Raw genomic sequence first — 16,895 nt, 5'->3', positions numbered from 1 at the left:
AGTGCTCTATAGTTGTGCCTGTCGTCTGCTGACAACTGTCCAAGTATTTTCAGTGGTTGTCCCCTCAAGCTCGTTGCCAGCTATACCGCTTTCTGCTCCTCTGTCATCCATTCATTTCTGCCAGGAGCTCAAATTGTGCTCTATGTGCTTCCCATCGAATTCCTGTGGCTTCCTTCGTACTAGATCACCCCTATTGCTGACACTCATGTCTGGAATCTGACTTCTGGCAGGACTGAAGATGTCTACATTAGGGTTTAGCTGCAGGGTCTGGAAGGGGCTTCCTGTTGTCTGGGCCTGATTAAGTCCATGGCTAATATATCCTCCCTTTGTAAAAGACAGTAAATCGTTTTTTAATGTATTTGATTCACTTTGAAATTTACTCAGCTTTTCCATTTGTACTTCATGCTGATGTTGTACTCTGTCTCCTTGTTCTTCTTGCTACAGTTGCTGACTTTCCTGTAACTGTTGGAAACTTTCTTTCTGTTTCCTTTCTTGTTCCAGTTGCCACTGGTGCTGGTTTTCTTGCCACTGCTGTAGTCTCTCTTCTTGTTTATTTACTTTCTCCTCCAACCACTGCTGTAGTCTCTCTTTTTATTTATTTTCTTTCTCCTCCAACCACTGCTGTGGCCTCTCTTCTTGATTATTTTCTTTCTCCTCCAACCACTGCTGTAGCCCCTCTTCTTCTTTCTTTTCTCGATCTTTTGCTGTTCTTGTATTGCTGCCATCAAATCTGCTAAATCGTAGTTTGATTTGCCACTTCTCGTTTCCATCTTTTTTCTTTTCCATCCAGCTCTTTGACACCAATTTGTTATGTATCTGCTTGTTTGTTTGTTTCCGTAGAAATTCTCTCCGAGGATCTTCAGTGATACAAGCCTTTTCTCGATTAAACCAGTTTATTCTTCTTCAATACAACTTTTAGTACACAGAAGTTCCACAATCTCGTCACTTTAACTTAACAACTTTTATAATACACGCTATAAATCACAGCGATTCACAATCTCGATAATTTCGCTCTCGACGAGTGCAAAACACACACTTTACCAGCTCACTAGCTCGGAACTAACAGAATCATAAATTACATGGAACTCAAAGTAACTACTGCTCTCTCTTCATTCATTTCTGCTGGCTTTCTCTGCCAGGCTTATATACTAAAAACATACACTTACTTGTACGTTGTACTCTAGGACTTGTATTTGATCTACAGATGAATGATGGAATAGTGTAATTTATTTCTGTACGTCAACTCGGTCTCACTGAATTTCAGTGGGCGGCTTTTAAAAGTTAAAACTGCAAGCATAATACACACAGATAACGTAACAGTGTGTCATATTTACTTAACGTAGGGTAGTTGTGCTATATCCTAGAGGAGGGCATAATTATTAATTAATAGGCATTATAGACCAGAGGAAATTTTGTGTCCCTTCACACCTGTGCCCGGGTAGGACTGCCACCCTCTTGCTATGCCATTGACTTACATCAGTGACATTATGAAGGAATGGTCAATAAATTATTCTGATCTGCTGATTGGCTATTGCTAATGGCAGGACAAATATGATTTTAGATTGTATCTACAGAAATACTGAATACAAGTCTACAGAGGTTAAAATGTCATTAACTGTAGGTCATTCATTAAGCCACATTTGCAGTACTGTGTTCAGTTTTGGGCTCCTTACCTAAAAAAGGACATTGAACTGTTGGAAAGGGTTCAGAGGAAAAATACTAGGATGATACCTGGGATGAAAATGTTGTAATATGAAGATAATTTAAGACCTCTGAAATTGTTTTCTCTTGAAAAAAAAGAAGAGTTAGAGAGGATCTGGCTGAGGTAGTTAAGAATGTTGATGCATCATCTTTTTTTCGTATTTAATGGTTAGAATGGTAAGACTAGAAGGCATAATTATAAATTTTGGCAAGGTAGAAGTCATCTTTAGTTAAGACAACTTTATTTTTTAACAGTGTAGTTGGCCTTTGGAACGGATTGCCTTCAGATTTGATAGATGCAGTTAACTTTAGAGTTTAAGGGAAGCCTTAATAAATGATTGAATGATAAAGACTGATTTTTATTGTTTTTTAGTTTCATATAGTGGATAAGATGGCCTAGATGGGACAACAGGTCCCTTGATGTCTTTAAATTATATGTGTGTGTGTAGAATAATGTTTAATGTCAAACTGCATGACTTTAGCCAGTTGGTAATCTTTATAATAATGTTTCATTTTAAACTGCATGAATATCTCAGGTTATGCTGTATTGGTTTGGCTAGCTGTTCTTTTCTATAATAATGTTTCAGGTCAAATTTCTTGACTCTGTCTTGCTGTTACTCTTTATAATATTACTTTAAGTTAAACTTTAGAATGCAATCTAGATTTTTACTTATAATCAAAGGCCTTCAGCATATAGTGCTTTAAGAACTGGCTGCTATTTTCAGTCATCACTCATGAGATTTCATGGTATGACTAAGGAGTTTCTACCTTAAAACATAAAATCCAGATCACATTTTGAAGAATTCAAATTATATGTGAAAGCGCATGACTACTTAGCTACTATTTTAAAATACATGTTAGTTAAACAACATTGCTTTGGACACTTTTTTGTTGTGGATCTTGCAAATTGCAAATAAACGAGATAAAATAATTTATAACATACCATTTCATGATCTCCCTTGTCTTTGGCATCTGATTCTTGTTGAAGTGAACACTGACTGGAGGATTTAGATGTCCTTTTTTCTAGCTGAGTTCTTCTGAGTCTAGCTTTTGAATTCGTTCTACAACATATTTCACAGATCCAGCTTCCTGCTGGATTTCGGAAAGTACAATGTTCACACTTCCATTGTCGATTTGGAATCCATGAATTATCCTTCTGAGATATGTCTTGATATGATGAAGCATTTGAAGCTGATTCTAAAAATAAAAATTCAAAAATATGATGTTGAAAAATATAATTGTCATCACTACTAAAAGTAAGAGATGTATAAAGACATACATATTGTAGCATGAACTAATTCATTTCTGAATGTTGCTTACCATGTAATTAACACAAACTATTTGACATATCTCACATAAGTACAATCATACTGTTTAATGCTACTCAAACACTTTTTCAAACACAGTTCACAGTTCTAAACTATTTGGGAATTGAAAAAACGTATGCTAAAAGTGTTATTTAAAATTTCAAAAATCTTGGTTTTTAATACTAGATTCAAGCAATAACAATTAAACTTACTGGAACCATCAGTTTCTTGATTTCTTATAAAATCTTCTTCACTACTTGTTTCACACTCAATTCGTTTTGATTTAAAACGATGTTCTTTACCAAGTCTCTTAGTACTAAGTCTCAGTGATGTTTCACTACTTCCACCAAGGCTTCGCCGCTTATGTCGACTTCCATGATGGGTGTAACGTGTTGAAAGAGAAGGAGAAGCTGGAACAGACATGTGCTGTCGTTGTTCATGAAATGGCTCCATATTATCTTCTTGTAGGAACCGTCCAACAGAGAAATAGGATCCTATTTAGATCAAAGTAAGATAAAATATGCCTTACACAGCTGCAAGACAAATAGTTACATGGTTATAACTAATATATTTGTTACAGTGTATTTCTGTTTCAAAGTAAAATATGAAATATTCAATGAGTTGTGAGAGATTTAACTTATGTTCAGTTTAATTTTTCCTTCTTGGAAATTGTTATTTAGAAATCGACCTACACTAGTTTAATGATTTAACAAATAAATGTACATTAATATCAGATACAACTGTGAGAAACTTTGGGATCATATCAATGTATTTTGCATCAAGGTTTCTACTTTATGCAACTTTAATGGTTTGGTAATTAAAAGGTGATGTTCATTAAAAGCCCAACAAGATGTGAAAAGCTTCGAGTAAAAAAGCAAAGTATGGTTAAAGTGATTAAAACTGCTTCTTGTTGAATAACAACCATATGATAATTCATGTGCAGAGAAATCAACTGCTAGACTTGTACTGATTTTATAATTACATAAAACGAGTTACTTCAACAAGTCATCTAATGTTATATAAAAACACAAACAATTTACCATAATCCTGAAGAAAAACAGCTTGTCAAAATGCAGCTTTCTGACTAGTCTAAGGAGATGAAAGCTTGATAAACTGTACTTTAATTATATTATAAATTAACATGTAATACAACATTACAAATGTATTTCTTTACAACTTTATGATGTCATGCATTTATCTAAGGAATTGAAACCATTCAAGTAGCATTTGCTGTAATTAATATTCATCAGATGATAGCAGAAAACAAAATACAGCTTAAATGTAGATGAAGAAGTCAAATTTTTTTATTGGTTTAAATTCACTTTCAAAATTGCAGTTACTGTTGTGTTTCTGATTGCTGCTGATAAGTAGTTCTTATAGCAATACTGAAATTTCTTTACTGGCAAACATCACGCACTCTGGTATGTGTTGAAGAACAATGATTTTGACTGGATATGTTATTTAATATAAGTGGATGACTACTTTATAAAGGAGCTCACATTTTTTTTTTTTGGGGTATTGCAGGTATTATTAGTTTGTAAATAACAAATAATGCTCTTTCTTTGGAACTACACCTTTGAAATTAAAAAATACATAATCTAAAAACAAATTTTATAATGCAATAAATTTGTGTTTTTGAAGAATTATATGCTCTTTTAGGAAATCTGGAAGTTATTGTCTTGCATGTAAAGGTACTACAATGAAGTTTCTTAAGAACTGAAAACTTTATTATGCAGTGTTTCTTGAATTATACTATCAATCAAACTGTTGTTGAATTAATTAGGTCTAAAAAAAGTGATCTTATTTCTTTGTGTGCATGATAATGTGTAAATGTTCACATCTGTGTAAGTATTGTTTATCATAACTTTTGCTATGTTAATTTTAAAAACTTTAGGAACAATTCTATCAACATGAGCATAAAAACTCAAAATATATCAGTTTGTGATATATATATACACTTTAATATTACATTTCTTTGGTTTTAATGTATAGTCCTTTACATCTAAATTATTTTAGGTTATTAGTGGTGAGTTAAGGACTATACATCAAACCAAACAAATTGCTCTAATTCTAACACTATATGATGCTTTATTTATTTTGCTCTTCCAAGCCATGAATTTGGTGAAACTAGTCTACTGCAGCAGGAGAGATGAGTCAAACAGCAGATTAGATCATAGTGTCATATTTTCTTTACTGAAATTCATGTTTTGGTGAAGAAAAGCAATTAAAAAATAAATTAAAATTACATTGTTGATTGTATATCAAAGTATCAGAAAAAAATATATTTAATTCAGTTTCATGTTCAACACTGAATATTATATTGACATATTTACTATTTGTTAGATATACAAGACTGTTAAGCTTAATAGTTATTATTAAGTTTATTTAGTGAGCTAATATATAATGATTATTCATTTTTCATAACAAGTGTTAAAATTTAATTATTTTAAAAGTAATAGTTATGACAAGTTTGTTACGTAACTCTGTACGAGTCGTACGCTGTATATGTAGTTTGATTATTGTACTATCCTTTAGTAATATTGTTGACGTCATCTTACTTGAAGTTTCCAAGTTTTTCTAGTTATGTGTAATATTGTTGCTACTAGAGGGTAGATAGCTCTAGATTTTTCTTTTGGGTGTTATAAATATATGCATATACAGCAAGTTAAGGAAGACAGAAAAAAGTTAGTTAGTGAAAGAAAACGTGAAGTTAGCCGGCATGTGAGTAATTAGTCTTAACAGGTGATTTCTATAGTGTGTTTCACAGCGGTATTGTAACAAGAGAGACAGGGAAAATATTTTCAGTTGGTGTTGTAAATACAAGACTGTTTATTGTAAGAGTTGTTATTTAGTTTTCATAACAAAAGTGTTAAAAGTAATTATTTTAAAGGCAAAAGTTAAAACAAGTTTTTTATGTAACTCAGTAAGAGTTATACGTTGTGTGTGTAGTTCAACTGTTGTAGTATTGTTGAGGTAATTTTTCTCTAAACCTCTAAGTTTTACGTTATACAATGTGTGTGTAGTTCAACTGTTGTAGTATTGTTGGCGTCATTTTTGTCTTGAAACCTCTAAGTTTTTCTCACTATGTGAGAATTGTGACTTCACAGTTCCTGGCCTCAGTTGGGCAAGGTATATAGGTGACCAAGCAAGTGCAAGAAAAGTAAAGTTCAGTCAGAGAAAAGTCAGAAAACGTAAAGTTAGCTGGTGTGTAAGTGATTAGCCTTAACAGGTGATTTCTGTAGTGTGTTTCACAACTGTATTGTAAGAACAAAAATAGGAAAAATAATTTGTCATGTCAATTGGGTTCCAAAGTAACTGAATCAGCCTGTGTGGACTTTTGATGAAAAAGAGACAGATATTTAAAGCTCTGGATACAACTGTGGTAAAAAGAAAAAGTCAGAAAAAGTGAAATTAGACAACAAAATTGTTAGTTTAGCTGTAATGAGCAATATTTCAAAGTGAGTTTCACAGTTTAACAGAAATAAGGAGAATAACTTATCATGTCAAAGGGTGTTCTAAAGCAATTGAACCCATCTGTGTGGACTTAGATGAAAAGGAGACAATTATTTAAAGTACGAGATACAACTGTGGTAACCCACAGAGCAACATAAGTGAATCTATTGCAGATTATACAGTAAGAAACAGAAAAGACAAAAATAATTTGTCTTGTCAATCAGCCTGTGTGGACTTACGACAGGAAAATACCATTATTTAGAGTTTTAAAAACAACTGTGATGTCCTATAGTGTAAATAATTTTTTGTACATACATTTGACTTGTTTTGAATATATTATTTTAAAACAAGTGGATTGTGTGCTGTCCATTTATGTGTTTTAATTTAACACTAACAAGTCAAAGACACCTACTGTAAAAGACTCCCAGCCAATATACAAACCTTGACACAATTAAAATAACACAAAAATAAGTATTAACAAGTTCTGTAATGGGAAAGCAGTAAATATTTCTAAAGCATACTTTCTGTAATAAAGTGCTTCAAAATTAACAGGACATGTTTTCATTTATTGTTTCTCATGATAAATTAAATCATTAACACATGCAAGTTTAGATATTACACTATCAATCTGATCAAAAATAACTCCATGAAAATACAGAATGTGTTTCTATAACAGTAAAGAAAAAAAAGTTATTTAAAAAAATATAAAATTACAGTATCAGAAAAGAAAAATACTAACTTAGTAAATATTTAATTAACAGCTTGTTTTAAAGCTAAAGTTTATTTGAAACATTAAGGGATGTGTTTTGAAATGTTACCTTACAGTTTTAATATTTTGAGGGTTTAGTCGCCATTATGTAAGAAAGCATCAAGTACTGGCAAATGGGGTCATTGAATAAGTTCTTAGTTGTTTAATCACTTCAATAGGCTTGCACTCATGGTTTTTACAGGATATTGGAATGCAAAGATTCTATTTCAAAGCTAACTTTATACACATAGTTATGAAATTTCAATTCTTCATAGAATTTAACAACACAACACTATAAACTGATTCATCAGGATAAGAATATAATAAACATTTATCAAGGTGCTTCAATGTAGCATTAAAACTTTTTTCTAACCTGGTGGTGCCATGGAGTCATGCATCATGCTCTGTGCTCGTCTAACAGGCATCTGAAATGCATGGGAAGAAATTTCTTCTGACATTTCATCACTATCAAATTCTCTGCTCGGTAATTCCCCACAGGAACCTCCATACCATGAGGGGAAGTCTGGATGTAAATATGATTCATTTTTACTTATAAGAGGATGTGGCAATATGTTAGAGTGATGTGGATGAGCTGAGGAAATGTCAGCAGCACTAAAACTCTGAACTCTGGAAGAAAAATAATATTTAATTAAATATTTATTTAAATATATATGCACTTTTACAACAAAATATATATATATATATATATATACTGTTTGCCTGTAATACTACTTTATTCTCTTTTTGAATATCACACTCTTTAGATAAAAAAATATTATCAAGTAGATAGTATTTAAGTACAAATGATAAAAAAAAGTTTCTTTATACTTTCTGACTATTGAGACAGGGAAAGAGGTATTTACATTCAACAAAGACTCCATGCCATGCTATTAAGTCATACCAAAGTCAATATAGTGTGGTATTCTATAATCCTAGATTACATACATCAATGATCATTCAACAAACACAGAGTATTTCCATATCATGATGTTAAATCAGATCAAAGTCCTAGTGCGGTATCTCACAATACTAAATTATATTGATAAGTGATCATTCAACAAAGACAGAAAGGACTGTGCCCATACCATGCTGTTAAGTGAGACCAAAGTCCTAGATTACAGACATTAGTGATCATTCAACAAAGAAAGGATGGACTGTGCCCATACCATACTGCTAAGTCAGAGAAAAGTCAAAGTGTGTTGTACCACAATCCTAGACTAAATACCTTAGTGATCATTCAACAAAGGCAAAATTGATTGTATCCATAATATGATGTTAAGACAGACCAAAGGCAACAAAGACATGATGTATTGTTTCCATAACACGCTATTAAGTCAGACCAAAGTCCCAGTGCAGTATCTCACAATTATATATTAGATATATCAATAATCATTCTGATTTCACATATTCAAGGGCCAGTTCCAGTTTATACTAACTTGTAGAAAATCCTGTACCATCTCTCTACTTGTGTATTATCCACTACCAAAAAAGTGATAATTATAGAGAAGCATTATCAAATGAGTATAAACTTTAACTATGGAGTAAAGCAAATATTTTTAGTAACTATAGCCTGAGGCAAAGATTAATGATGGTTTATGACTATTCACATTGTGTTCACAAGGACGTTCACTGCAGAAAATTTGTACTCACAAAAAAATTCCCCAAAGTTTATCTGAATAAAGATAGTATATTTTCTTGTATTCATCTGCACCTATAAAATGTCATGGTTTCTTTATTTATCAATAAAGACTATTTTCTCCAGCTATGAAAAGTTTAGTCAAGTTAAGTTTTGTATGTATACATAGCTAAAGGGCAATTCAAAATTTACATGATTTTAGATTTACATATAGAACATGCGTATTTTCTGACAGCATGATTTAGCCAGTTCAAACAGAATGATTTCACCAAATTAAGGAATTTTTAGCTAATAGTGTCTCTGTACTCATTGAAAAACAAAATGTGACATTTATGATACATCACAGTCCCACTATTTTGGGCCAACCTGTTGATCTACATAATATGATGGTTTCTGTATCTAACAATAAATACTTTTATGAGAATATGAAACTCGTGATCCAATTATATTACTCAAAGAAGTTTAACAAATTTATTGTAATTCAAATTAGAACATTAGATGATTTGTTATTACCTTTTTTGTCAACAAGTCAGATGTATATTGAAACACATATGATGCATTTTCATGTAACTACAGTCATACTGTTACAGCTCTACTGATTAGTTCATGTTAAATACACTAAAATTATTAGTTTATGAGATGAAATAACAGGAGGTAATTTGATCAATGATAATTTCAGAACAAACTGAATACTACATATAACTTATTTAAGAAAAATCAATTTAATTACACCACTAGTTTTTAAAGAGATCTTAAATTTGACTAGATGAAAATGCCAAATACATACACACATATATATATATAGACATAAAAGCTACTGATAATATTTTAAGACACACAAATAAATTTTAAAATGGGCTTTCTATGTGACAAAATTACACTTATATCATTAAACACCTATTATTTAATAAACAAAATATGTAGCCCTCATTCTAACAATTTTCTTTTGAATGTCCTTTTGATTATACATAAATATTAATCCATGAGCCTAATCACTTCATCGGCTGAGTAAAAAAGCTTACTGGCAACCACCACTGTGGTACTCACAACAGTAATAAGCCTAACATGTAATGCAATTCTGTGGTGTACTTAATCTGACATGAAATCACCTTCATGTCTGAATTATTATACTTTAATTATTTTATTTTTTTTAAATGCCTAAAGATTTTGAAAATTTGAATTATGATCAATTTATTGAGTAGAGATTTATAAGAAGGAATTATCTCTTCAACATACACCTTCATGGTAATGAAATGTTGTTAACAGTAACCATATAGATAATGTTCATATTAACATAAAACATTGATTCTACAATAAATAAATTATTAACAGAACAAAGTGTGAAATTATTCACCACAGAGTGAATTTTAAAAACACACACCTGTTTGGACCTCCTGTTTCAAAGTGAGGATATGGTCTACCTCTTGGAATTGGCCTTGAGGCCAAGGGGCTTCCAGAAGAGATTGAACTGTTTTCACTCCAAATAGTTTTCTCGTCTACCCATTTTTGATTATCGATTGGCCATTGTTCTGTTGATTGTGTTATTATTTTGTCCTAATTATTTATTAACAGAAAAACAAAATCATTTGAGTTAATTGTAAAAAATTTATTCAAATATGAATGCTTGACTAATTCTATGTATTATTTATTGAAATAGTTCTTGTATTTCAGTTCATAGCTTTGTAAGAGTGGCACTACTTATTAATAATATCATTAATAAATATTAGTTTAGAAAATAAATAAAAATTTATATAATAGGAATATTTAAAGTACTTTTCAGCAGTACTTGTTTGAATTAATTAATTGTGAGAAAAAACAAGTTTCTTATTCTCCATTTTAATTCATTATTCAAGCAAACTAAATATAATTATGATTATGAGAAATTTTAACAATATTGAATACTTTTGGTTAACTGGTTATGTTGTTTATAATATGAAAGTCTTTAAAACAAACAGGAATAATATAGACATATACATAGATTCTTTCTACAAAACAATCTATCTCATTTCTTGTACCAATAAATATGTACGTTCAAAAAGATAAGAAAATATAGTTTCCTACAAAGTCAACATTAAAGATACATAGTAAATAATAACTGCAAGTTAGCTAAGTAAATATGCATCAGAAAATCTCATCTCCTCAATGATCACTAAATCTTAAAGATAAGAAGCACAAGAGAACTACATACAAAAACAAAAAGGATTTATAACGACTTGCAGTAGCATAAATAAAACAGGATGAACTTCAGCATGGTCTAAAATATTTGATAAGCATGTCTTTTTCACATAAAGAAAAGTGAAATGGTAACTTTGCAAAAAAATTCTTCCTTAGGTCAGCAACAAACCACATGAGAAATGAAAATGCTAGGACAAATCAAACCAAATTGTGAAAAAGGAAGTCATTTGTAATAGCTACAAACAATAATTTGTCTAAATAGATATGATGGCCATTATTATAATATTATTATTATTATTATTATATGTGTGAAAATGTGAGTTGAAATAACTAAATCATAACAATATGCAAGATGTTTTAATAAACTCATTATTCTCACACATTAAACATTTAAATGTAAGATTAGTAGTGCTCATAACTAATACTTTTTATGATATTTTGTTATTTATTGAGTTAATAGATTCAAAGAAAAATTGATTTATAGTGAAGCCTACTTTTGTATATAATTCACTGCTATGTTTTTGTGCAGGTTCATTTATCACTCTCAAATCTGGGGTTGTCTGAGCTCGGAAAACTGGTGGTCCTGGAAATAGAGTTTAATAATGGTATATATATATATATATATGTATATATACAATAAAGAAGTATTACTTAAATATACAAGAAAAATAAACTTAATGCACTGCTAATTTTAAATTAAGATCATGATATCACATATTATTGTATAAAGTGAAAAAAACAACACCTTGTTAAGAATTACTTCAGGAAAAAATTGTAGGACATACCAAGGCCTAGAGCAGTCTTTTTTCTAATTTTTGTGTTTATGTGTTTGTTTGTTTTGTGAACTGAATGTGTCCCAAAGATTTTTCTTTTTGTCACACTGTATTCATTTTTGTCCAAAACATATCAATACTCTGAAAAACTAACTGCCTCTTCCCAAAAATAAATTTAATTTCTTGATTTGTTCATACAAGCACCTTTATCTGATTTTTTTTTTTTATGAAATTGAAATCAAAATGGATTTTTTGGCCTTTTGTAGATTCCAAAGCATATCTGCTGCAGTAACATTATACATATCTTAACAGTATGAAGTTCATAAAATATATTATATTAGCAAATACACAAAATAAAATTAATTTAACAGTCTGGATATTTTTTACTGGACTTGAGATTATTCTGACAATTGACACAGGATTTCATAGTTACTTCTAGGATTGATATTCATGATTTCAGAGATATTCTTGTATACCGCTGTTCATTATTTCATACATAATTTACTTACTGCTCTTCATTACTTAGCAGATATTTCAAGTGCTTTTATTCAGTGTTTTGTATTTCATCTACTGCTATTCATTGTTTCTCAGATATTTCATATAATGGCATTTATTAATTCATAGAGTATTTCACATACTGCTGAACTGTTCATCATTACATAGATATTTTCCATGCTGATCTTTGTGTATTCTCAGTTTAGTTTCATAAAACTGAACAGGATTTCATATATTATTTCATTTATCATCCTTATTTTACACATATAATTTTTACACAGTGTCTATGATTTTACTCGTATTTCATGTTTTTCTGTTTCAAAACATACAGTAATCATTCACTTTTTATTTAAAATATTAAAACTTAACTGTACAGAATTTGGTATTTCATTTCTTCTGTAAAAAAAGTCTGTGGGCAGTCTAAATATTACAATTTAACATGTAGCATCATGTTATCACTAAAAAACATCATATGTAGAATGAGCTTAACAAATTTTTTCATTATATTTATTACCCTCTCTGCAAATCCAAACACAATTGATTTTTATTTTAATGATGCTCTACTACAATTATGAATAGATGAACTGTCATGCTGTGTATATGCATAACACTATGAAATGACTTTTACTTTTACAAAGTATGTATAATATAATTTAAAATAAAAAGGACTACAAAGAAATGACATGCACATAACAAGCTAAGACTTAACACTATATATATATTTTCAAACACATAACATTACCATCATTACCGAGTTAATTTTTAATGCATGGATCATGTGGTTTTGATTACAATAATATATCCACACTGCAATTAGTTCACAATATATACATAATATTTGTTAACTAATTCTTAATACATGAACTTGATTAAAACAATGTATTCACATAGCACTCTGTTCTTAATTCAGTTCAAAAACAGCAAATAGATTCATTACTAAAATATTTTTGCTAAGATAATATAATAAGTTTGAAATTATATTTCACATATTATTTTATAACGCTAAAGATCATAGGAATTGTTAACCAGAACAACTTCATGTATATGAGATTCTATGTACCTATCATGTGCTCAGTTCCAATAGTATCATAGTTTGGTGGAAGAGGATGTCCAGGTACAAACTTGTTGCTTCGATTGTCTGACCATAAAAAGTCTTTCTCAGTGCCAGCCTGCATTTTAAGCAAAAATGTCAGAAAAAAAAGTAAAATTCATAAATAACTGGTTCTAAACAAAACATATTTACTGATATTGGTTAAAAATGCAAAGGTATATATATATATATAGTCTCTGGTGCCAAGAACATCTCAGTGAACATATATTTACTAAATTTACGATGAAGCATATTGATTCTAGTCAAATAGTTCTAATTTAATGAAATATTTTGTGATTTTATGCAAAATATTATGCTCTTGGTGTTTTGTTTCTCTTATTTTGAGATTGACAATCACAATCTTCAAAAGAAATACAACTTGATTAAATTAGATAATTCAATTATTAAAAATATACCAAATCCAGCTTAGTATTATGTTGAAGTTCTGCATTATGATTATAAAAACAAGTACTTTATCAACCTAGGTTTACACAGATATAGAAATGACCTCATACTCATTGATAATTGAACACAATAACCTACTAAACATTGAATTTCACATACTCAGTCACATGTACAGTCTAATCCTATATTTTTTTCATATTTTACTATCATAAGACTATATATACACATAAAACTTTTTTCACTGTAATTTTAGAATAAATAATATCCTGTACAGTCATTATTTTAAATTCTAACTAACTTTGGATCTTTAACAAGCTTTGAACTCACATACTCAATTACATATATAATCTAATGCCACAGGGTAGTCAAATAATTATAATAATGACCTCAACTGTGTATAGTATCATGTTTGGGTTCAATAAGAGCATCAAAAAATTAAATATATTAGTCAATCTTGTAACAAAGGATTATAATAATCATTAAATATTCTAAAGTGTGTCACATACAGAAATTTAAAAAGAAAATAATATGATATGTTTCTGTTCAACTCTGTTATCCCTACTTATTTATCTTACATGTAAATTGCGAAGTAAAATGAACAAGTTATACAGTAATGACACTTTTCTATTCTGTCAGGTTTAAGCTCTTCTTTTATAGTTCTGTAGATGATGTTGTGAGGCATTTTTGGTTATCTTCAAAACCATACATGAACTAATACTGTGGCTTCAAAGTTTTGATTTCTGGAAGTCTTATCTGTATTAAGATATTTGGCTAATTTTCCTCTCTGCCTCTTGATGGGGATCAAAGTCACATCAGAAATAATTATTTTTCTTTTGCTGATTTTGTATATCAAAATTTTCTTCTTCCTTTTTTTTTTTGCAAGAAATTAATCTACCTTACTATAATATTTCCACACTCTTGCTCTTCTTTATCACTGCTTTCTCAACATGGACACAACTTTTTAGACATATATATAAGTTAACCACATCACCACACTGGAACCTAAAGTTACAACAACAAAAACGTAACTGATTGACTTCAGATTTTCAGGGGGACAACTCTTGACCACTGTCTGTGATAATTGTTATTTTGTAACAGGATATCTATGGAGAAGGTCAAAGTACACTAAACCAATCATGAGAGATTCTGGAAGTTTCATATTTCACTTTTCATCAGAAGTGGTAAACTTTACACCAGTGTTTTCCACCTCTCATCTACATATGTGGTTAGATGGCTGAAAATTGGATGGTTGTATCTTTATCCTTCCATCCAAAGAAAGGTGGACAGATTTTAAACTCTACAAACATCATTGATTCAATCAGATTCTTGATCACTGTTGGTTTATTTGATGTCTTTATACAAATTTCATTAATATGTTTAACTATTAATTTTTCAGCTTCTTGGTTAAGCATATGGGATATACCACTTTTTAATATGATCCATTACAATAATGATCTGTTCACTTCCAATCCATTGACTAAGGCCATGATTATGATAACAAAATTTCTCTGTCAAGTAGTGCTTCAATACTGTTTTATAATAGTTTACATTGCATCTTTGTAAGCACCAATCACGAAGGTGGGACATATCCTCCTGCATCTTTAGCAGTGTGGGATGATATATATATGACCTCCCACTTTGAAGATTTCTTAAACATATATATATATATATATACCACAAGCTCTGTTGTTCTGTTTCACTGTGTATGAGTGTATTGGACTGGACCACAATGGACCCCTCCCCATTTCAGGAATTAAACCAATTGAAAACTGTAAATGTGACCTGCTCAATATTGCTTTACAATTTCCAAGACTCTGACACAAATTGCATCTATGAGAGCATAATAAATGCACTTCAATGAACACTACATGTACCCTTTGACAAAGTGTACAAGCAATGCATACTTTTCAAAAGATATTTCATTATTTTAAACCCATAAGTTGCCAGGTCTTAAAATACATATAATGGGAACTGTGTAATCAACTTCGGTAAATGTGTACAAATTTGTAAAGAAAACAGATAAAATTTAGAACTTAAGAAATACTGAAAACACCAATTATCCTTATTTTTGAAAAGTGAAAAAACACCCTTGTGTATTGTTACGCCTCCGTTCATTAATTGATTTTCTGTAACTTCGTTCCGACGAAATTTTAGCGACACAAGTCCTTACTTAATAAAACTGGTTTATTCTTTCTGAATATAACTTTACCGATACACTTATTTTCAACAGTCATGCTAAAACAAACGTTAACTTCAACAATACTCTCTGACTGCAGATCAATTACTCACTGTCTACACACACATTATCCCATCACGTTGTGACCATCTTATATATACCAGACTACCCTATATCTAGTAAATGCTAGGGCATTCACGAAGGTTCGAAAGAACGGGTGGCGTGACACTAGTCACGTGACCTCGCTAACGCAACACTGCCCCTCCTTAGTATTGTTCATCCCAAACAATAGCCACTTACAATAAACCAATAACAATTAACTTAATTAAAATGTACAGAATCACAAACACAAAATTACAATTCAACAAAGTCTCTTAATTTTTCGGGACGTATCTTCTTCCGTACTGGTCTCTGTCTCATTGGCTTCTGCTTCATCTGGGGTTCATCCGCTTCATCAGTAAATGTCCCATCATCGGTAACAGTCACATCAGTGGTAGTAACTTCACCAAGAGCTTTACCGTTTCCCTTCTCAAAACTGAGTCGAGTTTCTTCTTCGACGGTGGCTTCTTCAGGTGGCACGTCTTCAGTAGCGTTATTTGTCCTGTTTTCCACTTCGTCCCAACTGAAATGTCCTGGACCGTGATAACGCCAAAGCCTGTTGGCATGCACCACTTTTGGCTTACCTCGCCGACCACATTTTATTCGGAAAGTCACGTCTGAGAGACGATCCACTATGTCATATGGGCCTTCCCATGGAGAAGACAACTTAGAAGACTTCCCTTTGGTCTTCCTGGGATTTATACAACCATACCTTGTCTCCTGGTACAAAGCTGACTTCAGTAGATCTCTTATCATAACATAGCTTCATGGGATCAGCAGATGTTTTCAAGTTTGAACGTACTTGATGGTGAATATCATTCATCATTTCCTATAACA

At 30.9% G+C, this 16,895-nt stretch overlaps 1 protein-coding gene across 1 annotated transcript in view; it reads right to left on the bottom strand.

Annotated features, from left to right (window-relative positions):
- The window catches only part of LOC106467650, a gene marked incomplete at its 3' end in the record, with an annotated part of 86,460 nt that overhangs the window by 57,768 nt on the left and 11,797 nt on the right, over window positions 1-16,895 (bottom strand). Inside the window, exons 4-9 of the mRNA XM_022395846.1 lie at window positions 13,349-13,457; window positions 11,515-11,603; window positions 10,227-10,399; window positions 7,583-7,836; window positions 3,221-3,502; window positions 2,645-2,898 (exon numbers count right to left, since the gene is read on the bottom strand). Coding sequence (XP_022251554.1) covers window positions 2,645-2,898; window positions 3,221-3,502; window positions 7,583-7,836; window positions 10,227-10,399; window positions 11,515-11,603; window positions 13,349-13,457 — 1,161 coding nt within the window. The remainder of the gene's footprint in view (window positions 1-2,644; window positions 2,899-3,220; window positions 3,503-7,582; window positions 7,837-10,226; window positions 10,400-11,514; window positions 11,604-13,348; window positions 13,458-16,895) is intronic.

The sequence above is a fragment of the Limulus polyphemus genome, unplaced genomic scaffold, assembly GCF_000517525.1.
Source record: "Limulus polyphemus unplaced genomic scaffold, Limulus_polyphemus-2.1.2 Scaffold2692, whole genome shotgun sequence".
Lineage (NCBI taxonomy): Eukaryota > Metazoa > Arthropoda > Merostomata > Xiphosura > Limulidae > Limulus > Limulus polyphemus.
Note: the sequence above shows the minus strand (reverse complement) of the source record. Positions and strands in the feature narration are given on the sequence as shown.